Raw genomic sequence first — 25,649 nt, forward strand, 5'->3', positions numbered from 1 at the left:
TGTGGCTTTCAGATGGAGGCTTGATCCATAAATCTAACCTAAGCAACGTCTGGCTCTTCTTTAGGAGTGACACCAGATTTAATGATAATCAGCCAGGTTATCAAGAATTAGAGCAGAACAGACAAACAGGAAAGCTGCTTACTTGAAAAAAGTGACTTCATTCAATTGGCGCAGCCACCTGTAACTATAATGTATCTACCCTGCCCACTTGATTTTAATGGGTAAAGAGAGGGGCATTTTAAAGCATCTCCCAGAGGGATAACAGCCACAGGCAATTTTACATCCAATTCAATGTGACATGGCCACTGATTATTTAATAGCAGAACAGCAGTGAATTAGAGTCCTTTTTATGTGACTTTGCTGACATTTCCAGCAGCTGTATATGTAATTCACACTTAGGGGTGGAATAAACTTTGGTCATCAATCAGAATATAAGCAGGTGTCCCTGAGCTCCTTCTAGGAACATAACAACATGAACAAATGCAAATGTGCACAGAATTTTCATTTATTCAGGGAGAACCTGCATGGCTTTTAGCAGTGACAGCCTCACGTTGTCATGAACCAACATAAAAAGGAGTCATTCAATTATCTGAGGCTATAAACTTCTGCTCCCAAATGAAGATTGAAAAGCAGCTGGTGCCATGGAGGCCTTTACAGTTAGAAAATACATCCTTCATCTGAAGTAGAAAAAAGATTCTGAACTATTTGTATTATTATACTTCCATAATTTTAAGGGCTTCCTACTTCCTAAGACATATACCTCCAAGTTTTAGTATTCCAACAAGAGAAGAGTTTCTTCCTATCTTCCTATTGCAGATTTCTCATATTTCTGCTCAAGGAAGAAAGCTGGGGGAAGGGGTGACCTTGACTCTTTCCAGTGCTTCATTCCCCATAATTGGCAGGCCACTCTGCATGCCTCTATCTCAGGAACTAAGATACCTTATCTTTTCCGATACTACCAGGACCAGAATACAATTCGGCCTCCTAATTGGTCCCTCTGCTACTAGTTTCGCCTTCTGTCCTTTAGTCCATTAGGCACACTGTAGAGTGATCTTCCTGAAGCACAGATCTGATCACGTCATTCTGATTAAATCCTCTTGTGGCTTCCCATTGCCGTTGGACAATGGCCATACTCCTTAACCTGGTTTCCGAAGCCTAGCTGATCCTGCCTTCACAGGCTTTCCCCACCCCAGCCCACCGTGATGCTCCCTCCACAGGCAAACCCCACCCATCTTTCATTCATATTGCATTGATAACTTCTACTTATTCTTTAGGTCTCAAATTAGGTGTCTCTCACTTAGCTCAGGGAGGCCCCCACCCCGGACCCACCACATCTGCATCAGATGCTTCTTTTAGATATTCTCAAGCTCTCTGACCTTCCTGTCCCAAGCTTTTGTCTCCTAGAGGGAATTATTATTTAATCACCTCTCCCCAACTATAAGATCTTTGAGGGTAAGGATTGGGTCTGTCTTGTTCACTTCTTTACTTACAATATAGGTAGAGCACAATGCCTGACACATTTTCGGTGCTTAACAAAAACTCTGTGAATTAAAGTCTAAAATCTCAAACTAATCAAGGACCTTTGGTCGTCCATCTAGATAAAGCTTATTGCTTTTCAGCTCTAACATTCTGAGCCCCCACAAGTGAAACCAGATTGAAGGAATCTGATATCTTATGACTGGTCTGCTTGATGAAGCCATTGACTATCTCTTGCTCATGACATAACCTCAATAACCATGGTGATGACTTAAAGCCACTAAAATTCTTGAGTACATCTTACATTTAAAATACCTATATTTTCCAATTTCCTATGGACCTGTTAATTTCTTTAATATAAAATATTTAAGACTTTCTCATTGAAAAGACCTATAAAGATATGTAAAACCAGGCCCATTTTGCCATGTCAACAGAGCTGAAGAATTATACCACTTATCTCTCTGTATTCTGTACTTCCTTTTGAAAGACAAATATTCCTTTTGAACTAAAGCTTAATGCCTAAGATTTAGTTCTTGGCATAGAAGAAGTGCCATAGTAAATTTTTTATATGGAGGCTCTTAATTTTGCAAATGTGTTTGATACTCTACAAAAGCAATTTAAGTAAACTGTAGAGAGAGAAACATATTGCAGCTTTTAATAAATACCTCCCACGCCCTCATGAGAGTGGTGAGTGAGCTGTTAACTTTCTCTCATGCAGAGCGTATCTTGAGAAAAGTTGTATAAAGGCAGACATAGTGATACCTATTTTTTTCTTCATCTGCTCTGTAGTGGGACAGTGGAAAATAGATATTACTATAACAAAGATAAATGCTTATATTCAAGATTTGTGCTGTGACTTTACATAACAGGTAACTCATTCCCCACCCCGCCCCCAATTTTGAAAGCTACATTTAAAAAAGCATTTTTAGGTGCAAAGGCTAACAAAATTTCTTTTTAGCCTTCCTCACTGTATCCACAGAGAACTGGCAATTTTTCTTGGAGCTAATTCAAATTGCTCATAAATGTATAGAGTTATAAAGTCTTCCTTCCACTGCAACTATCATGGAAAGGGTTTGGAATCAAGCCTTTGCTCCACCCTGCTGCATGTAGCTGGGCTTCTATAAAAATCTACTTGTCACACTTTGACGCACAGCTTTTCATTTTCTACCACAGTGTAAAAACACGACGCAATAGATGTGTTGTTACTGAGAGTGGGAATTTATTTTTGTATCCTTCAACTTGGGAAGTTTATGGGCAATCTGAACTTCTTTTATCGGATCTTCCAATCTAGCTGATGACGTCAATCAGAGTGAGCAACCAAAGCAAATACACATTTTGTGCTTCTCATACTCTGGAACTTTTCATTTTGCTTTGCATATTAGTATAGATTATTCAGAATAAAATACTATAATCCACTCTGTCAAATTTGATATGTGATGCTGTTTAATAAAAACAACAAAAATTCTATGAAACCACTAATGTGGTTTATTTGATGATTCACAATTATACCACTTTGGGCATACGCTTCTTTGAAGGCTTTTGCATAGGTTCCAATTTTGAGTTACCTACTTGTAGTTGTTGGATTTGTTAGATTCTGGCTTCTCCTTGTTTCTCAGGCCCAAGCCTATTCCTGCTCTCCCTCCTAGTAGCTGGAGTCCACAAAGGCTTGGGTCCTTGGGCGGGGATGGAGGATGTGCAAAGACCCAGCGTCCGCAGAAGCCAGGAACAGAAAGTGCCAGCAGAAGTGAGGATGTGCAGGATCAGGCTGAGAAACCGAGTGTAATCATGTTGTGAAGGCACAGGAGATCTCTGTTGGTTTTCTAGGGGTGCCATAACAAGTACCACAGACTGAGGGGCTTAAAATAGAGATGTATTTCGCACAGTTCTACAAGCTAGAAGTCCAAGAATAAGGTGACTTGTCTGCAGGGTTGGTTCCCTCTGATGATTGAGAGAGAAGAGTCTATTCCAGGTCTCTCTCCTTGGCTTGTAGAAGGCTGCCTTCATCCTGTATCTTCACATTGTCTTCCATCTGTGTGTGTCTTAGTCCAAATTTCCTCTTCTTGTAAAGATACCAGTCATATTGGATTAGGGCCTACCCTAATGACCTCATTTGAATGTGATTACCTCTGTGAAGACCCTATCTTTAAGTAAAGTCACATTCTGACATACTAGCATTAGGACTTCAGCATGTGAATTTGGTGGGGGAAACACAATTCCATCCCTAACAATGTCCCAGAACAAGGATACAAAGCCAGATCTAAGACCTGCATAAAAAAAGAAATATATGCAATTCAGGGGTGACTGACACCAATGGAGACGAAATGTCCATCACTTCCTTTACTGATCTTTTCCTACAAGGTCATGGTGCACACTAAGTGTCTGGATGTGGGTGGAGCTGACTGCCTTAAAAGTTCGGGGTCTAATGTCTTCCCCTTGGGGACCCATTTAATATCTGTTCTCAGAGCTAGGTAAGGTAGTTAAAGGTCTCCCCTAGAGAAGTGGAAAAAGGGAATTTAAATTTAATCTCAGAAATCTTTTGGAGCAGTTTCTAAGTGCAAAGCCATGTAACCATGGCAGTGAGACTCTACTCTCAAGTTATAGTGAAAACAATCAGTGTCCATCAGTGGCCCTCAGTTCATCCTAGGTTAGCAGTAGGAGAATCATTTGCTGGGACAAAATTCTAATTCCCCCAAGATTCACATATCCTGGTGAAACTGGATATGTGACATCATGGTACTTCTCTTAATTTTATTTCATTATCCCCAAGTATTTAGTAAAGTATTATTTTAAAATTATCAAAGGAGGATTACTTAATGCCCAGATTATTAAAGTAGTACAGTGGCCCTTGAGGCCAAGAAGGTAGCTCTAATAATTAGCGAAGGGCCATCGGGGTTTAGCAAAAGTCTTCTGTCTCCCTTTCTAAATTTGAATGATGTGATCTGGGAAGTTTCCTTACATAGTTCATTGAGAGAGTCAATTCTGAATTTTACATCATTCAGACTGCAGAATCAGTCTGATTCTGATCAGTCTGATTGCAATACTTCTGAGCTACTTCTGAAATCTTGTGCTTTTTACTTGTGTTACTTAGCATATTTTCCCTACTGTAACTCCCATTAAAAAATAATCTAACTAATTTCTACATTTTCAAAATTATGCAGCTAGTATTTTAAATGTGAAGTTTAAATGTAGCTATGGAATGCTACCCAATTTGCAGATTTATCAATTATTGGTGGTTTGGATGTTATATAAAAGGAGTATTAAATCTCAATACACTACAAGAAATTTTTGTAGTATTTTTCATCCTTATCAATATTAATTTTGTGAGTGAGAGTCCATACTCTGATTCCTTGTTTAAATCTACTATTCAAAATCATGAGCAGGGAGATTTATAAAAACTAGAGTTAATTCCAAAGATGAGAGAAATTAGAGCAGAAATACAAATGAAAAGGCAGTCCATCAAAATACTGAAATCAATAGTGCCTCCTGCTGTGTCACTGAACTTCTGTTAGCTGTCATTTATTTATGCTTATTTAGTTCACCCACAACGGAGGTCGCTGTGCCATGAATGTTACTTACATTAACTCATTCATTCTCACCACAACTTAATGAAATTAGATAGGGTTAGTCTAGTTTGCAAAAGGAAGATTAAGAAGGTTGATTAACTTGTCCACAGAAATAGAAGAGATGGCCTCATTGTTCTGGCTTCTAAACAATTGTCCTAATCAATTGGGTTCATGACAAAGGCTTTTCCAAACTCATGGGGGAAAAAACAATCAAGAACCACCAGTGATAGAGCCAATATATAAATAACTAATATTTGGAAAAAAAAAACATATCAGAGGACATTGTAGATCGTGAAAGCATATGAAAATCATTGCTGCAGCTCAAGATTCAAGAATCTAATTGTCCCATTTATCCTCCACATTATGTATTATTTATTCAAATTTTGGGTTTCATGTTTCTGTGATCTACAAAGATGGAATGAAGTCTCTAATTAAATATCCAAGAATTGATATTGGATGGGCAGGTGGCTTGGCCTCAAATCTTGACTCTTTTACAAATTAGTTAATTGACCTTGGAAAATTCACTTAGCCTTCCTGAGCCCCAGATGCTGTCCTGCAGGGTTTTGTGAGATCTAAATGAGATAATCCATGTGAAAATACATAGTTAGTACTTTGTGACACGAAGTTAGTATTCATTAAATGTTAACTGAATGAGACTATAAATAATTGTTTATTTACAGACCAGATTTCTCAAATCTTCCAAAAGATTAGTTCTTTCTTTCTCACACATAATCTATGCTTTCATATTTGAGTTATAGATCAAATAGCTCAATGTCTGATTTCCAATGTTCTATATGATATATATATATTTATTTATACATATTTATATTATACATAATAATTATGTGGGTTTTTTTCACCTATAGCGACCAAGACCTGAAAAATTTAATTGAAGTAAATTCTAATGTCTCTGAAAATAAAAATGGAAGGTAAGACTTATTATAATTTACTTTTTTTTGTTATCAATTTCATATTAGCCTACACAAATTACATAACATTAGAAGATTTACTGAGGAGTTGAATTGTATTATGGTATTTAGATATAAATACGATTGAAATACAAAAATCAATATGCAGAGTAAATAATAGATAATATGGGAAAAAGTTAACAAAATTCAAATTCTGTTGGAATTTCTGACTAAGGGCCTTCTATTCAATTGCTTAGTGTAAAAGGCATCATGGAAATTCAAAGCTCTGCACTTGGCTGTGAAAATTTATTTTTACTTATTGTTGCTTGGTAGTTTTTCAGTGGTGCAGAAAGCACTCTGGGAATGTCTTCCTTGGATACCTAGTGCTAAAAGAATGCGCAAATTCATCACAGCTACAAAACAAGACCTAGTTTTGGAATTTCTTTACACTGCACAGTATAATGGCATTAAAACTGTTGTATTTTGTTTCTTATACAAGGAAAGTTGGGATAGAAGCTCTACTTCATTGTCGTTACAGACTGTTTAGGGAAGAATTAAATTGTTTTCCGTGTTTTGCAGTCTCCCCAGACCTGTGGGGGACTCTAAAAACAATGGGTTCCTATTTTTTACCTTCATAAGGTACAGTTGTCTTTTCTATTAAAAATTTTGTTATGCAAAGAAATGATACTGTCAATGTTGTGTGTGGAGAGTGGAAAAGCAGAAAGAGATCTGGGTCCCCAAAATGTCTACAAAAGACTCTTGCATCTAATGTTAGTTTCTTTCTCTTCCATTAATTCCCTAAATCATCTTCTGACTTCTTTTCTTGTGATCACACAAAAGGTTTTGATAAAACTAGGGAGGGTAAGTTTTCAATAGAATCTGTTTATCTTAGAAAAACATCCATTATTTTGGAAGCAGGACTGGGCTTACAGTTAGCCAGTCTCACTCAAGTATTATCTGGAAATGATTAAGGTAAAAAGTTGCAAGTAAATGTTTATGTATGGTTAAGGACTTCTCATTTTAATATGATTTGACACATGCTCCAATTTCAGAGTGACTTGCTTATGAAGGATTAATGAAGAAATGGAATATTACGGAAATTTAAGAGCAGGAATGGTAGCATGGGCGGACCTCATAGTGGCCTGATCTGGAAGGTTATTTCTTCTTGGTCAGAGGACATTCCGTAAGGAATCCTTGGACATTAACCCTAGTTCTTTGTTATTACTATAACTTAGCTACTTCCTGAATATTGGCCGCTTCCTATTTTTGTCTTGCTTTTCCTTCTGCGTATTGGCTTTCTTATTCTTTACCCTATATCTATTTGATAACCAAGAATCTTTGCTGCTTTGCAGTTTCTACCTCCTCATACCTTGAGCTTACCTCGTGGTAAGCTTTTTCATGGCCTGTCTGGCCTTCTAAAGCAAGGTATTATGGATGTGGCCATCTACACTGAAGATGGTGTATAGATGGAAAACACCATGGTTGACAATAAGATACACATATTCTCCTTTCCCTTCCTGCAGTTTTGTCTGTGTCTCCTGCCTGACATAATCCAACTGTGACATACATTCACAAATGTACCCACTCTCTCCCAGTGAGACAGGAATCATCACATTCAGTTACTATATCAAGAAGCCTTAACTACCACCAGTACAAAACCATTTCTTGATCCCTGACTTCTGTTTCCAGGTAGTGTTCATTCTCCTTCAGTTCGATCACAATCCTGAATATGTACAATGTTTCATGGTCTGCTCTCTAGAAATGAAATGGAAAATGTAAGCACCGCCCTGGCACTGACACAAGAACTGTAATAAAAATTTTCCCCTGGAACAGAATGGCAAAAAGAAATCTCTGGGCCCAATTTTTGTGCCCATGTATTCTGGCTACAAAAAAGGACTTTCAAAATGGGTAAATGGGTAAATATTTAATAGGAAGAAAATTAAGAAAATTCACAGAGAGTAAGAGACTTGACTAAGTGTAGAAGTTTAGTAATTAGAGGGCTGGGGTGAACCTGATTGTTATGGCATCACGTCCTCTATTTTTTATAGTAGACTACTTTCTAAAACTATGTTTAAAATGTATAGTTTTTTACAAGAGCTCAAGACCTTGACATTTTATAGAAGTAAACTCCAACACATAGGATACAAAATAGTAAGCTCTTAATAAGATTTTATTCTTTATGCAAAAGAGATTTATAAAATTTGCAGTGGTATCGATGTTTATCAGTTGAAGTTGTTTTATGGTGTTCGAATCTCAGGTTGCTAATGTTAAGTTAGTAAGACAATGGAAATCTAAATAAGAGTCCTGGGCCAATCTGCTAAACTGAGACTTGATTCACTTTATGAATGTATTCACTTTGTATAGTAATTGGATGTCCAAGTAAATATATTTTTATAATTAGCATATTCATAGAGTGTACAACCATCACCACAATCAATTTTAGAACATATGTATCACCTCAGAAATCAACTCCGTACCCATGAACAGTCACACATCATTTTCCTCCCAACCCCTCATCCCTAGCCTGCTTTCTGTTTCGATGAATTGCCTATTCTGAACATTTCATATAAATGGAGTCATATAATATGTGGTCCTTTATGACTGGCTTCTTTCAAGATTCATCCATTTAATAGCATGTATTAGTACTTTATTTCTTTTTATTGCCAAATAGTATTTGTCCATTGTATAGCTAAACAGCATTTTGTTTATTCATTAATTGATGGACATTTGAATTGTCTTTGAATTTTGGATTGTATTTAACTATTGTAAACAATGCTGTATATATGTTTTTGTGTGGGATATGTTTTCATTTTCTTGGGTGTATACTTAGGAGTGGAATGGCTGGATTGTATAGTAACTCTATGTTTAACCATCTAAGGAACTGCCAAACTATTTTCAAATCAGCTGTACCATTTTATACTCTCACTAGCAATGTATGAAGGTTCCAGATAGGTGAATTTTCAAGCTGAATTTCCACCACAGGAAACATTTTCTCAAGAGTAATCCCATTTGAAATTCTGTAAGATCCAACACAGTGTTTGAATTTATATTTTGTAGAGTTGTTATTTAATTAATTAAGACACGAAACTATGACCATTAATTGGAAGTTATAATTCAACAATTTGTTTCAATGAATAATAACTTTTAATGATAAAACTGTTAATTAACAAACATTGTGAGTCATGAGTTCTCCTTTATGAGGATTATTCAAGGCATCTGAGAGCAATACTTGGGTAGGGTTCCTCAGTTGTACTGGTTGCCAAACTTTAGTGTATGTCACAACCACCTGCTGATAGAGAGACCACATTTTGAGAACCAGTACTCTTCTGCGTAAGATGATGGGCTGCCCAACCTCTTAGGTGGTGGTTCTCAACCTTAACTTGCATGTGAGACTCAGTGAAAAGGCTTAAAAGAATCCCAGTGCCTAAGCTGTAATCCAAGCTAATTAAATCAGAATATCTGGATGTGGGGCCCAGTAGCATTGTAAAAAGCACCACAGGTTATTTCACTGGTTGCCAAAGTATTTTTTAACTATTTCTATGGTTCTAAATAATTAAAAAAATATATTGTTACCACTTATTGGCATCAAGATAGAATTTCCTTTTTAACATCTATCACCATCTCTGGAAGAACAAAGAAAGACTTGGCAAGTATTACAGAGCCTAGGAGACTAAAGAGACATGATTATTATGTGGAAGATATATCCTGATTCTGATTCTGGAACTGAGAAAGGACATCAGTGGAAAAACTGATGAAATACAAATGAAGTGTGTAGATTAGTAAATAGTATTGTACCACGTTGATTCTTTAGTTTTGACAAATATACCATGGTTATGTATGATATTAGTATTAGGAGAAGCTGGGTGAAGGGTAGACAGATTCTCCACCTGTCTTTGTAATTTTCCCATACACTTAAAATTATTCCAAAATAAAAGGTCTTTTTAAAAAAAATCTGTCATCTTCCAAACCTACTGGCATAGCAAAACCTGTCAAAAAGTTTATTGTTCCACATTTCAAATTTGCTTACTAGCATTTAGTTTTCATTCACAATTATAACAATTAAATCTTAGTGAAGCCATTATCATCATCTTATGATAAACACAGCTAGGAGATGCTACTTCTATTATTACTCTGTCTGGGCTTCCATAACAAAAGACCACAGATCAGGTGGCTTAAACAACAAAAATTTATTTTCTCACAATTCTGGAGGCTAGAAGTCCAAGATCACGACCACAGACCAGGTGGCTTAAACAACAAAAATTTATTTTCTCACAATTCTGGAGGCTAGAAGTCCAAGATCAAGATGTTGTCAGGTTTGGCTTCTCCTGAGACATTTCTCCTTGGCTTACAGATGGCCACTTTCACACTGTGGCCTCGCATGGCCTTTTCTCTGTGTATGAACAAACGTACACAAATCTCTGGTGTCACTTTTTCTTACAAGGACACAAGTCCTGTGATATTAAAGCTTCACCCTTATGACCTCACTTAACGTTTTTTACCTTCTTATAGTCTCTGTCTCCAACTCACAATGAAGGTTAGAGTTTCAAAATGGGAATTTGGGGGGGAAACAATTCAGTCCATTATAGTACTGTATGCAGTTTATTCCCCTTTCTTCTTTGAAGATTTTGCTAACTAACTGGTGATATTTGATTTTATATTGCTGGGGATGGTGCAAACACATTTCAAACTCACTGACAACCTTCATTCCTTGAAGCTATCTGTTAAAAATGGGTTTTTTATTGTATGTTAAATGATTTGAATATTTTTAAGCAATTCCTAGCTAGGTTTATTATTCCTGGAATGACATATTCTAATAATTACGTTAGAAAGTTTTCTAATGTTCATTCTACTTTCTCATTACTTAGTATAATTTTAATGTAGCTGTATGGTTTGTGAAACATTTGTCTTAAAAGTAGAAGATGATTGTATGCCAGAGATAATATGTGAACAATGTTTTCCTCTTCTTTAAGAGCTATCTGGAAATGGAAGGAAAGTATGTTTAAAAATGATAAGGCTTGATTAAGATCTAAACTGCCCTCTTGTTTTTCACATCTCTTCTATATTGGAGTTTACTAACCTGGAGGGATGAAAAGTGGCTAAAATTTTTGCTATTCCTGCATTAAAATTTTCCTCTGTTTCAGAGGAAAAAGAAAATATGCCTGCACTTGTTAAACGTTGTGACACTTTTTAATTAGCAGAAATCTAAGTCAGAGTTCTGTAATCTTCAAAATATTTTTTCCATTAAAAACAAGATGGAAACGAATTTCCAAAAGCAACCACTGGATAATTTTCATTAAATTGATAAACTCACAAGTTTATCATATTGTACATGAGATGCTTTCTACAGTGGCACTGCTGGTATTACAAGGTTACTGGAACCAATTTCAGATGGTTTTTGCCCTTGATAAAAAGGTCTTTTATTCTAATGTTAGATAATATGACACATGCCTGTAGATTATTCTTTAAGGTAAGACAGTGGTCACTCTGGAGGTGTAAAATAGTACATGTATTCTATTTGTGTATCTGCACAGAAGCCAGACAAACATAAAGAGGTTTGTTGTATGTAAAAACTTAATTGAATAGAATTTTAATAAAACAAAAAAACTTCTAGTGGCCTTCATTTAAGTGCCAAATATTTGTGTCTGCTTTCCCAGGCTAGACAGCCAAGTCGGTGGATCCACTGATGCTATAAACATCCAGTTTACTAGAACTCCTGCCCATTCTTATGAAGCCAGGAAGAATCACAGGTACCACGGCCAATTATATACAAGTGACAGGACTTTCTCCTTCTGTTTTTAAAACTCATCTTACTTTAAACCTCCCCTTGCTTTGAAATGCAGAAATTTCTAATTTTATCAGTTGCTTTATGTAAACAGCTCCACACAAAGGTGTTGCATTAGCAACTTGGTCGTTGGTAAGCTTTGATATCTGGGTAGGAAAGTGTAAATATTATTTTTTCTGAAAATTTTACATTAAAAAAAACTGTTTGTGACACTGGTGTTGACATTCTTTAGGCAGATTTTAAAGTTTCATTAAATTAGTTGTTATCATGTTCATTAAAGTTCATTAAAGTCAACTTTTTATTTTGCATTCCAGATTTTTATTTAAATTCTAGTTAGTTAACATTCAATGCAATATTGGTTTCAGTAGATTTCACTGATTCATCACTTACATACAACTCCCAGTGCTCATCACAAGTGCCCTCCTTAATACCCATCACTCATCTAGCTCATCCCTCCACCCACCTTCCTCCATACAACCCTCAGTTTGTACTCCATTGTTAAGAGTCTCTTAAGGTTTTTTCCCTCTCTCTCTCTTTTTCCCCTTTCCCATATGTTCATCTGTTTTGTTTCTTAAATTCCACATATGAATGAAACCATGTGGTATTTGTCTTTCTCTCACTTATTTTTCTTAGCATAATACACTCAAGCTTCATCCATGTCTTGCAAAGGTCAAGATTTCATTCTTTTTATGGTTGAGTAATATTCCATTATGTATATGTGTACACACACACACACACACACACACATTTTTCCATAGTTTGGCTATTGTTGATAATGCTGCTGTAAACATTCAGGTGCACGTACCTGTGCTTGAATGTGTATTTTTGTAACCTTTGTGTAAATACATAGTAGTGCAATTACTGGATCATATGGTAGTTCTATTTTTAACTTTTTGAGGAGCCTCCATACTGTTTTACAGATTGGCTGCACCAGTTTGCATTCCCACCAACAGTGCAAGAGGGTTCCCCTTTCTCCGCACCCTTGCCAACACCTCTTGTTTCTTATGTTGTTAATTTTAGCCATTCTCACAAATGTAGGCTTAGAGACCTCAGCAACTCCTTAAAATGTAATAACATTAGTATCATAGGAGTCCCAGAAGATGAAGAAAGAGGAAAGGGGGCAGAAGGTTTAGTTGAGCAAATTATAGCTGAAAACTTCCTCAATCTGGGGAAGGGCACAGACATCAAAATCCAAAAAGCACAGAGAACTCCCATTAGATTCAACAAAAGTCAGCCACCACCAAGATACATCATCGTCAAATTCACAAAATACACAGACAAGGAAAGAATCCTGAAAACAGCAAGGAAAAAATCCTTAACCTACTGGAGAAGACAGATCAGGTTTGCAGCAAATCTGTCCACAGAAATTTGGCAGACCAGAAGTGAATGACATGATATATTCAATGTCCTAATATATGGGAAAAATATGCAGCTAAGGTCAACTTTTTGAGGTTTGTGGGGAAAGTTATGGTTTGAAAAATAGGAATGGGACACCAGGGAAACACATTAAAATGTATTATAAATATCAAAATAGTCTTCGTGCTCTACAACAGATATTCTGAGCGACCAATTTCCATAGCAGCGTTCTGGAAGTAGGCCAAAACAGTGGACACCAGGAACAAAATAGGAGATGTGAAGAAATTTTGCAGAAGTGGATTAGTATCCCTTTAACAATTACATTTCAAAAGTTATAATTTAAAAGGAATATATAAACACTATTTTTTTGCATTGAATTGGATAATAGCCTTGCTGTTTTTATTATCCTTGTAAATAAGCTTTAAACATTAAGTAAATGGTTCGTGTTACAGCTCCAATGCTGAAACCAGGCATGCAGGACCAAAGGATACTGTGGTATACACAAGGACCTATGTGGAGAACAGGTACTGGAAATTTATTTAAAATATTTTGCTACATTTACTCTAATTTTGAAATCATCTATGTTAGGAGAGATGCTATTATTTTGGAGTATGTTTGCTTTTCTCAAATAGAAGACCATTTAGGGGTATATTGAGTTCTAGGTATATCATTCTTTGTAATGTTTCCAATATTAAGTAGTTGGCAAATAACCATTGTCATTGGATGAACCAAATGCTTGAATATAACAAGTATATACATAATAGGATAACCATGTGAAAGTTCTCACATGATCATATATAACTATACATTTATAACAAGCCTACAAAATTACACAATGCAAAATTACACAAAGTTACTCAGATACTCTCATGCTAATTTTGAGTCACACTTTAATTGAATAGTTCTATACACTATTCTGGTTCTATCTAATCTAATCTATCTGTCTGTTTACCTCTCATCTGAAATAAGGGGTGTTACCTTTAGTAGATACACTCTGGCCCAAATTACAGAGAATGGATATCCAAAAAAATCTGCTGCTTGGAGTGATGGATGTTGAGAAGAATGTCAACCAAGATCATGAATTCACAACCTATTTGATTTTCAGGGAGTATAAAAATAAGAATTAGCCTACCTGTGGAGTAATATACTGGTTAGGACTACAAATGTGATGTACGTGACATATGTGTTAACCAGAGCCCATTTCAAAGAGGGGAGACTATCTCTAGAGAGGGGTTCCTGAAAGGGCTCTGGGAAATTCAATACATGTCAGAAAATGGACAATTTTCCAAAAAAACAAAAAAGGTTTCTCAAAACCACACCTAATTTACTTTGTAAAATGCAGGCTCAAGTTTGATTTTTCTGCTGAATCTAAATCTCCCTAAACTCCACACTGACGGTGTAGGATAGTGTAGAGGCCCTAGCATCAGATTTGGGATGGAGTCTGTCATTTACTAACCAAGTGGTTTTGGCAAAATCTACTTAACTTCTTCAAGTCTCAATTTCCTTATCAAGAAAATGGAAGTAATAATATATGTATCATGCACAAATGTGTGCAAACTCTTACTGAGCATTGTGGGTTATGTATTCCGAAGATACTCTATTTCTTTTCTTTTTTATATTCTTTTTTTAAAGTAAATATAATTTATTGTCAAATTGGTTTCCATACAACACCCAGTGCTCTTTCTGACAATAGTCTGCCTGTGGACAATTGGAGGGAGAAAGATTTCTTATTTAAAAATCCCAGGTAAAGTCTGTGGAATTACCACTCACCCTATGAAATAATAGGAATGTATTGCTTCCAGCCCTAATATACTCACAGGTAGCATAAGTAGTTGGGAAGCAATTATGAGCTGCCAGCTGGTTAGTGCATTGCAAGTTTCATTTGTCTCACAGAAGGACTGACATTTACAAACTGGGGCAGTCTGAAAAATAGAACAAAGGGGACTTAAAATTACACTTTTTTGCTTTCATTCTAGACTCTTCTTTCTTGGATGTTTTCAAGTAAAAATAAACATTTCTACAGCTTTCTCTAAAAGTTTAAGAGTCTCTGTGTCTCTACACAGAGAATGTTGATGTTGTGAATGTTGATGTTTCTATGTGCTTACACTGGCCCATGCTTTGCATATTTCCTTTTCTGTGTTAGATTACATGTGGCTTTCCTATAGCAAATGAATGAGGGAGGGGCAAGCATGCATGTCATGAGAAATAACTTCTTTTCCTGCTCACGCTTTTTCCTGCGCTCCTTGTCCTATGCTCTATTTCCTTCAGTAGATTTGTCAATTTATATCAACCTGGAGGTGGCTTGTGCATCAGCACTTTCCACATTTAAAAAAAAAAAAAAGGGGGCGCCTGGGTGGCGCAGTCGGTTAAGCGTCCGACTTCAGCCAGGTCACGATCTCGCGGTGCGTGAGTTCGAGCCCCGCGTCGGGCTCTGGGCTGATGGCTCAGAGCCTGGAGCCTGTTTCCGATTCTGTGTCTCCCTCTCTCTCTGCCCCTCCCCCATTCATGCTCTGTCTCTCTCTGTCCCAAAAATAAAAAAAAATAAAAAAAATAAAAAAAAAGAAAGAGGTTAGTACATGGTCCTAACTTGTAACATCATAGAGAAGAATGACAAAGCTGCATGAGGTGTGTGTGCTTTGTCACCTGTGTATGGGTGTGTACATCAACACTAGGGAAATAGCTCAGTCCTCACATGTCAATTTTGTTTGTTTCTAGTAAATTACTGAAGGATGGATATCAGGAGAATATCTCTGGAAAATACATACAAACTGTTTATTCAACTTCAGATAGGTGAGTTGGTCTACATTTCCATATCTAAAAGTATATATACATATATATATATATATACACACACACATATACGTATGCATATATATACATACATACTTATATATACATATATTCGCATATATAGGTGTATATACATATATATATATAACATTTTATATATTTTAGTGTATATGTATATACACGTGTGTGTATATATACTTTTACATGTTATATATATTTTATATTCATATTTGATATATTTTTATTATATATATAATACTGAAATACATGATTCTCATCCATTGAACTTAGAGATGCTAATTAAGTGATTGTTATACGTGTGTGTGGATGGAACAACGTACAACAACCTCTGCATCCAGGAATTCATTCCGTGGCTTCCTGGCTGTTTCTGCTCTTTAATTGCTGTGCTTTATTCCAGCAGAGCTTTCCATGCCCTACAGCTGCCTGCCAGACCAGCCCCTCTGCTGTTGCTGATTCCCAGGAGTCCCTAGTAATGCCACATATTTAGTGTCTAGGCTTCATTGCATCACTTGACTGTGCCCTCAGCCCTTTCTCCTTGTGGTTTTCCAGAGCCAGCTCACCTACAAACAGCTGCATAGAGATGCTGCTATGACCCAGTCTGGGCCCACAGTCAGTTCTGAGGACAGGGGTTGCAGTGATTATCAAGTTAGTGCTAGTATGTTGACCCCAAGCTTTCACTGTTGGTGATCTTTTTTTTTTTTAATTTTTTTTAATGTCTACTTTTTTTGAGAGAGAGAGAGAGAGAGAGAGAGACAGAGACAGCATGAGCAGGGGAGGGGCAGAGAGAGAGGAAGACACAGAATCCAAAGCAGGCTCTAGGCTCCGAGGTGTCAGCACAGAGCTGGATGCGGGGCTCGAACCCACGAACCGTGAGATCATGGCCTGAGCTGAAGTTGGATGCTTAACTGACTGAGCCCCCCAGGTGCCCCTGGTAATCCTTTTTTACCATTTAATGTTCAGTGGGGTGCATAGATGATGCTCTTGAGAGTATGACCTGCAGATTTCCAGTGGAAAAAATTAAAATAATTAGCATTTCAACTCAACCACTGGAAATCAGCTGTAATGCAAATGTGTAACATTCTATTAGTGATGTTCCTTTATAGGAGAGGCTAGAAATATGACTTATCGAGGGTAAGGACATATCTTATTTTTATGCACAGCCTAAGCTTGTAATGCAGTGTTTGGCACCTAAGGCTACTCAGTAAATGTTTTCTGAAAAAAATAAACTAATGCTGTATTTGCGAAGGAAAACATGGATGGGCCAGGCACCAAAATTCTACCCTCTTTCTGTCACTCTTTTAAGATCTTGTATTACCAGTGATCTTCTGAGTGTCTTGCTTTTAAAGCACACTTCTTAGAAAAATAAAGTCATCTACACAAGTATTAGAATTACAAATGCTGCCTAAATAACCAGAAGCAAACAAATAAAAACAGCTTTTTTTCATAATGCTTTGAGAAGGTCTTTGGCTAACAATATGATCCTTTTTTTTAAAGTTTATTTTATTTCTTTTGTGTGTGAGAGAGAGAGGCAAAGAGGGTGAGAGAATCCCTGTTAACATGGAACCCAACATGGGGCTCAAACTCGTGAACCATGAGATCATGACCTGAGCTAGTCAATAAAGTCGGTCGCTTAACTGACTGAGCCACCCAGGTGCCCCAACAGTATGATATTAATAAGGACAACACTATCATCCGAGCCTTCCCTGGGCTGATATTATCATTGTTAACTTAAGGAAGGAAAACATTCTTCACAAAAGTATTGCTCTTAATATGAAGAATTTCAGTTCCGCTATTAAAGTGGTCCTTGAAATTTTCCATAGTCATCAGAGCAAAAGTCAATTCTCTGTAAGACCAGCCCGTCAAGCAACTTTTTTCTGTTGATTGTTGTGTGAAATTAGCTATGTCCCCAGAGTTCTTATCTAAGCATTTCAATCCCATTGAAAGTGGCTTCCCACTTAACAAGATAAAGTCTAATTCCTTTGCACAATTATTTATGGGCCTTTAGAACCTGCTCCTACTGAATGTTGATGGCCGTTTAATCACCCCAGATACTTTCTTTCTCTAGCACTTTGGTACGTCCTGTTTGTCCTGCTTGAAATTCCCCCATTATGCCCCTCCACACCTCGCCCAACTCACCTTGAGAGCCCCTTTGTCTTCAAGCTTTAACTCATGTGGCACTTTTTCCACAACGGCTTTCCTGACTCTACCCCAGGGAATAGTTGCTTCGTTAGCCGTGCTCTCCTAACTCTCTCCACGTATCCATAATATGCTATGATTATTGAATCACACACCTGGCTACCCTCGTGGAAAAAAGGAGACTGTCTTACTCTTCTTCATATTCCCAGCTCTTACCTCAGTGCCTCTGGGAATGGAAGAAGATTGGAGAGTGCCTGTTTTCTACTCTTGACAGGATTACAATATTACATGGGAAATTTAAGTATGTGTGCATGTATGTGTGTGTATATGCATATGTATGAATTTCCCCATAGGGAAGTATTTGCCAGGAACATATAAGGAATTAGCTGTAGAGTTAGTTGAAAGGGGAAAATATTTATTAATATGCATAAGGACTAGGAAATTCTTAGAATGACTGAGAGTATAAAACCAGACACATTTCATCTACTTAAATCCCTTTCTTCTTTTACCTCCTCCTTCCACCCATTTTCCCTCCTCTCTGCTTCTAGTCCTGGGCTTGATCATAGGAGCATGGCTCCTGGGCACGACTAGTTCACTTTCACACAGTGAGCCTGATAGTCCTCATGGGCAGGCCTAGAGGTGACACAGGGACTCTGGGGCCACACTGCCTTCATTCAAATCCTGCCACTGCCACTCAACTGGCTGCATGATGAGAGCAAATTTATTACCCTTCTGTGCTCAGTTTCTTCTTCTGTAAAAGGATGTAAAAATAACAGTACCAGCTTCTCAGCAATGTTGCGAGCAAGAAATGAGTTTATATAACCAAATGCATGGAAAGCACTCTGCATGTATTATAAAGCATATTAGCACTATATAAATATTGGCTATTTTTATTTTACCCTTCTATTATGTACCCTACTCTGAAAATTTCAGGCCTGACTGCTAGTTCCCTGAAACTAGTAAATTCTGCAAGGTACTATTTAAGACAGTCCTAGTCCCTTCCAAAAGGAAAAAAAAATCACAGAGTTGTTGGCCTTTCTTAAGGTTCTTTGTGACCTGAGCTCTTTTGGTCTTGCTGATCATATCTATGGTTCATTTGTTACTGAACACTCTCTTTCCAAAGTAAATAACAATACTCTCTTTTCCTCATCAAATTTGTGGTGGGGTTATATCTTGTTGGAGAATATAAATTTTGTCATGAAAGCTACACCAATATTCTGATTCTTACAATGACACCAAGAGACTTGTCATAGGAGAACATTTTGGGGACTCTAGACCCCAGAGTCTGGGGTCCTACAGACCCATCACTTGTGAATTTATGAAAATGATTTAAAAAAATTTTTTATATTTATTTATTTGAGAGAGAGAGAGAGAGAGAATGAGTTGGGGAGGGACAGAGAGAGAGGGAGACATAGAATCTGAAGCAGGCTCCAGGCTTTGAGATGAGCTGTCATCACAGAGCTTGATGTGGGACTCAAACTCACGAACTGCAAGATCATGACCTGAACTGAAGTCGGACGCTTAACTGACTGAGCCACCCTGGAGCCTCAAATTTACCAAAACACTCTTGAACGGATTTGTACTTTTGTCCTATTGAATGTTTTGAGAGTTAAAATTTTATATTAATCTACAGCATAATTTTTCTATAATATATGAAAATTAATAATTCAAAACCCTCTTCTAGCTTCAAGGGGTACTCATGACCTAGTTCAATTAAGAAACTGTGAACATCGTTGCCTTGCCCAGCTGCACTCTTGATTGCTAATGAATTAATAACTTGAGATTTGTCTTCATCTTAATTCTTTGATATCATTTTGAGGTAGCTAGGAGAATCAATTCTATCTCTAGAACAAGTAAGTCCCCAACTTTCTTTGATTTTCACACAATTTCCTGAAGTATCAACAAAATTAAGCTATCATTTCCACATGTCTTTGTGGGGAATACATCCATCTTTTGCATGATGACAAATTTACATGTAATTGCTTATGTCTCTATAGGTCTGTCATCGAAAGAGAAATGTGCACTTACTGCCGGCAACCACTGGGCACAGACACTAAAATGATTTTAGATGAATTACAAATTTGCTGCCATTCTACTTGCTTCAAGGTAAGGGTATGTTTATTGCAGTTCATTAAACACGGCATTGCATATGACTGGGATAAAAATAATTATTTAATGAAATACATGCGATGAAGTTAAAACTTTCAGAAATGTTCTCATCCACATTAATAATGCACTACTTAAATATTTCTAGGAGTTATGCAGCCTCAACCTCAAAGGTTTATAATTACTATCTTGGCTTTAGGCTTAGAGTTGATTACTGACACATTTATTACTCTTACCCTGGAGATTTAAATCTGTGAAAATATAAACACTTGTTCTCTTTATAAAAGTTTTTGCAACATTTTAATGAATCATGCATTACATAAAAAAATAACGAAATCCAGAAAGAAAAAGAAATTATTGAGAAGAAAGTTAGCAGCTTTTTATATGGTATATGTATTCAGGATGGATAGACCTCACAATAGTTGAAACTCAGTCTGCTTTTGAGAACGTGATTAATTCTAACTAATTGTGGCTTAGTATAATAATAATAAAGCTTATGTGGTACAATGCTTCAGTTTGTGGCTATATGCCATTTCTTTTACTTCTCACAGTAATATTGGGTAGGTCAACGTGACGGTTGTTGACGTAAATGGATGAGCACTGAACTGGAAGCCTGAAGGCCTGAGTTCGAGTTCTAACTTTCACTAACTATGGCTATAATTTTGGACAATCACCTAATTAGCTTGGCTTCAGTTCCCTTATCTGTAAAATGGGGTAGCTGATTAGACTAGTGGTTCTTAATGCTGGCTGTATGTCATAATCATCTGGGGAAATTAGGAGAAAAACAGAATGGTTGGGGCCAGCCCCAATTAAATAAAAAATCTCAAAGATGCTTCCTTTTGGTATTTTTCAAAACTCCTTACGTAGAACTAAGGGCAGCCAATTTGAGAATCATTTGCTTAAATCCAAGGGTCCTTTTTGTGCTGACGTTCTGTGGTTGATGCAAATTATCTAATTCAGTCAAGTAAATGTAATACTTTAACAACTGATTGCTTCTCCTTCAATTAGCTTCAGACAGTGACACATAGCAATCAGATATATGGTGTCTCATTTTGAGAAAAAGAATCCAATTTTAGGCCATAGTATATAGAATTCCACATAAAATAAAAGCTATTTCATTTACTTATTTGTTTGTTTATTTATTATTTGCTTAAAGCTATTATACAGAAAACTTTTTAAAATAAAGAGTTCTCCTGATTATGACTTTTAGTAAAGAACAATAATGTCCATTTATTATATTTCAAATGATTTGTTTCGATTTTCAATTTAATTATAAAATACTACTAGCTGAAAATAAAAATGTCCCCACACTCATAGGAAAAGATATATTATTCTATAGCCATGATAATAGAACTACCTGGACTAATTGATCAATGACAATTTGCTTTAGTGAACTCGCCTCTGAAAGCCAACAATCAGAGACAGGCTCATGCTTGAAAGTCAGCCAGTTGGCAGGTGAACTTGTTTGCAATGAGCACAGGTCTAAGGCAGATGTCAACCCTTTTCTATCTCCATAACCAACACAACACAAAACAAACTGTTCCCTAAACCTTATGTAAGATCAGAAGTTGTTTTGTCCAATGAGACTGTAACTGGACAGCATAACTTTTAGTAAGCAAACAAGTATGCTTTGTGTTTTTGTTTGAGATATTGAGTGGTGATTTTATCTTTGGCATAACCAACTTTTGAAAATTTTTATCTACTTTATTGTGAGTTCAGGAGAAACTTCAGTGGTATATATACCCTGAAATGTACATTTTCAGAGTGGAGAGATGTTGTAAGTATTTATTTGAAAATTTCAGCAGTAGGATCATAAACAAGTGCATTCTCACTTTCCCTGTGGGTCCTCTTTCAAATCTGAGTGTTGCTATGAAGGATGGTACTGAATGAATTGAAAGGGCTTTTCTATCCCTTAAATTACAGTTAAGAGTCTACATATATAATGTGTGTAAATTTTACATATTGTTTTTTTTCCTTAGTGTGAAATATGCAAACGGCCTTTGGAAAACCTACAAGCAGGTGACAGTATTTGGATTTATAGACAGACAATACACTGTGAGCCTTGCTACTCTAAAGTTATGGGTAAGTGTTAAGCTCTTTAAGGAATGATCGCTTTTACTAATATTAATGTCCACTTAATATTGTTGAAATGAAGGATTTCAATAAAGTAAAAAGTATTTTATCAATTCTACTTAGTTAAGAATTTAGCTGAAGATAGTTATACTATGGTAGTATTTTAGGGTATAAAATCAGCCAGCATTTATTATTGTCTCCTGATATCAGACCAGACATAGTACAACTAGGCAAAGAGGATTTATTTTGGAAATTTTTCTATTTTTTTCTGAACAAAAATAGATCTTTTCTGCTCAAATAATTGTGTGAATTGAAGTCCATTTCTGTGAATGACCTTTCATATTTGTCCTGAAATATACGTTTGTACCTAATTTGATTATTCCACTAACTGCTTTTTAATGTTACTTTTAAATGGGAAGTTTAGAGCTAGTTCTATATACTTCTATATTAAATATAGCATCAAGTATTTTTTGTGAGTTTAAGACCAACTTTACTATAATTTGGGCTTTTAATTGGCATAAATGGTGTGAGAAGAAAACACTAAGGACTTGAGTTTTTAATTCATTTTCTTTAAACAGCATGAAAACTTTAAAAGTTGATTTAAAAGGTATGCACAATGTACACTAAATTAGCAAAATAAAATGCTACAAAAATTGATCAGTTTTTAATAGCCAGTATTTTATTTTTAATTCAATGGTAAGTAGATAGAATAATCAGAATGATATTGGATAGCTGGTCAACAGCACAATGTGAAGGTGAGTTTTCTGATGCCTCATTGGTATGGTGAATGAAGGAGGAGCATGTGTGATTCTTACATGGGATCCGAAATATGGAATTCAACGACAAATGTGTGACATTAATGAGGTACTGGGAGGCTACATCTGGAAAATGCTCTGAGAAATATTCAGAAACCCACGTTCCATCAGGCTGCAGTTCCAATTACAAGAACAAACCTAATTATATTCATACTTCGCCTTCTATTTTCTGCTTTCCCTAGCCAGTTCCCATATTCCATTTTCTTCCTAATTCAGCAGCCTTATCATGATACAATATTATATCAAGGGACTTGATGTGCATGGTGGCAGCTCTAAAACTTTCAGTCTTCCAGAAGTCCACGAAATGGTTTAGGAAATATGACTATCAAAAGACTCAGAAGTCTTTGTGCCTTCCTCCCTGACTATGTGCACCCCATAGGCATTGCTATTTTATCGGACACAGCAGTTGTCAAGATATGACTCTCAGAGGAATCTCCTAAATATGAGCGCCAGGCATTGGTACTTTGTGTTCATGGTATATGACCAAAAGCCAGAGTGATGAATGCAGCAGAAATAAAAAATAAAATGTTTAATCCACCACTACCCCCTTGATGAATGGCTATTTAAAAAACTTTCGTTACAGGCTTATTTTTGTACTGAAGTTGTATTTCTAACTGGTACTTTCTTTAAAATTTTCAGCAAAGTGGATTCAATAATTCTGGCACATGGAAATCAAGATAAAAGCATTTATCAGGATGTTAAAATTTTATTTTAAGAATATGTAATCTAGAAAAGCTTTCACACTGAAGATTGACTCTTGTATACAACTAACAATTCTGCTATTGCATAAATAATCTGATTGCCTTCCATAAAGTCATATACATAAAGGAAACCATCTAATATCCGGCTAGATTTAGCCATGAAAAATTCAAGTGGTTCCAGTTACCAATGTCAAAGGAATGATGCTTCTCATGGCAACGAGCTCTGTCAACACTAACTAGGTCCGTCTCTGCTCCGTATGTGAGCTGTGCATCGTGGTGACCATAGTAGACAAGTTTCCTTTTTGTCATCTTTGTTTCCCTACAGACTTGAATTTACAGATATTATTGACATCCTGATGAACTGTCAAAAAAGCAAGATATGCGTGTATATCTTTCACATGCAAAAGAAATGTTGATAGAATTGTTTTTTTAAACAAAGTTTGGTGGAAAGGTGTTTCACATAAAGCTGTATGGACCTCAGAGAATCACTTGATCTTTCCAGACAAAATTATTTCTAATGTCCCTTTCTGCTCCTCAGATTATCTGATTCTAAAACACGTGTTGCTTGCTCTTTGAAAGTATATTTGAATATGTGTCTGTTAAGTATATTGAACTAAATAGGGTATCTAAACAATTTAATGTTATCCTTCAATTTACCACAGAAATGATTTTTATAGAATATTTTAAAAACAAAAAACAAGGATTGTGGGTAATGGGTAAAATCTCATGACATGTATAGTTTACATATTATACCTTGTTAAATTTTCTTTGCATGCATTTCAAAATCTGGGTATATGAATAATTTCTGAGAAATAATGGTTATAGATTACAGAGACATGCTCTTTGGCATATCACATCTACTCATATTACATAGCACTTTACAATTACAGACAGCTTATAAATAAAAATAAAATGAACTACCAGTTACACAGGATCTTTTTGTGAAGTGTCTATAAATATCATTCACTGACATTGATTTTGTCAATTACAGAGATCACAATTTATTATAGCCTATGCCATGCTGGTTAATTTAATTCTTTAGCTGCTTGAGCTATAGCTTTTAGTTTTAAAGAGCTTTTTCTCAAGGAATTGAAAATTCAATAATCATATGTGAGGAATGAGTATTAGTGTTAAAATTGAGAAATTGAACTTATAAACTATTTTATATGCACATAGCAACTGCTTCTCAAAGGAAGGCACATAGAACACTGAGGGGAGGGTGGAATTTTAGGGAAGCTTAAGGTAGTTGTGAAAAACTGACATCAACTAGGGAGAATAAATGATCATCATGTATTTTCCGAGTGTTGATAAATTTAAAGAATTATTCTTCTGTATAATGATTCCAAGCATCTGTTCCTCTTAGGGCCTGGTCCACAAAGTGTTAAACACAAAATGCTTATCAAAATGCAGCAGCGTATAATTGTTGTCCTATGGAGAAGAAGCCAGAAAAAAACAATTAATAATAATTTGATATTCATTAATTCATGCTTGATGAGAAGCAGTGGTAATTGAGCCATATGTTTTATTGTTCTTTTATTACATGCTATCAAAGTGGATCAAAAGAAATAATTTTCTTAGGGTTGAAATTAGTGACAGAAAAGGAAGGATGGAATAGTATCCCTGCCTTTTATATAAAGTGTATTAACATCTCAATGCCTTTGTAGTAATTAAAAATCATTTGAATATCATTTCAGAAGTATTCTACTTTTTAATGCTTCATTTAAAAAAACTTAAAAGGAACATATTTCTCACTTTTCTGTAGCTGTTTAATGGACCCTTTCTTCTATAATAATGTATTAAATTAAACCCAAAGCTGTTATAAAAATGGAATAAATATAGAGTGGAGAGATCAGGGCTTCCAATTCACGAAGACCACTTCATTTTGTCTGGGTTTATTTGCACCATCGGAATACAGATTTCTA

At 36.0% G+C, this 25,649-nt stretch overlaps 1 protein-coding gene across 7 annotated transcripts in view; it reads left to right on the forward strand.

The window, feature by feature from the left end:
- Positions 1–25,415, forward strand: part of SCEL (sciellin) — a 174,314-nt gene extending 148,899 nt beyond the window's left edge. For all 7 annotated transcript variants that reach the window (XM_032592327.1, XM_030312283.2, XM_032592335.1 and 4 more), the window contains 7 exons: positions 5,906–5,968; positions 11,602–11,694; positions 13,538–13,609; positions 15,801–15,875; positions 20,030–20,138; positions 22,118–22,220; positions 23,666–25,415. In XM_032592327.1, the coding sequence (XP_032448218.1) occupies positions 5,906–5,968; positions 11,602–11,694; positions 13,538–13,609; positions 15,801–15,875; positions 20,030–20,138; positions 22,118–22,220; positions 23,666–23,682 (532 nt within the window). In that variant the 3' untranslated portion in view covers positions 23,683–25,415. The remainder of the gene's footprint in view (positions 1–5,905; positions 5,969–11,601; positions 11,695–13,537; positions 13,610–15,800; positions 15,876–20,029; positions 20,139–22,117; positions 22,221–23,665) is intronic.
- The last annotated feature ends 234 nt before the right edge of the window (positions 25,416–25,649 follow it).

The sequence above is a fragment of the Lynx canadensis genome, chromosome A1 (genome assembly GCF_007474595.2).
Source record: "Lynx canadensis isolate LIC74 chromosome A1, mLynCan4.pri.v2, whole genome shotgun sequence".
NCBI lineage: Eukaryota > Metazoa > Chordata > Mammalia > Carnivora > Felidae > Lynx > Lynx canadensis.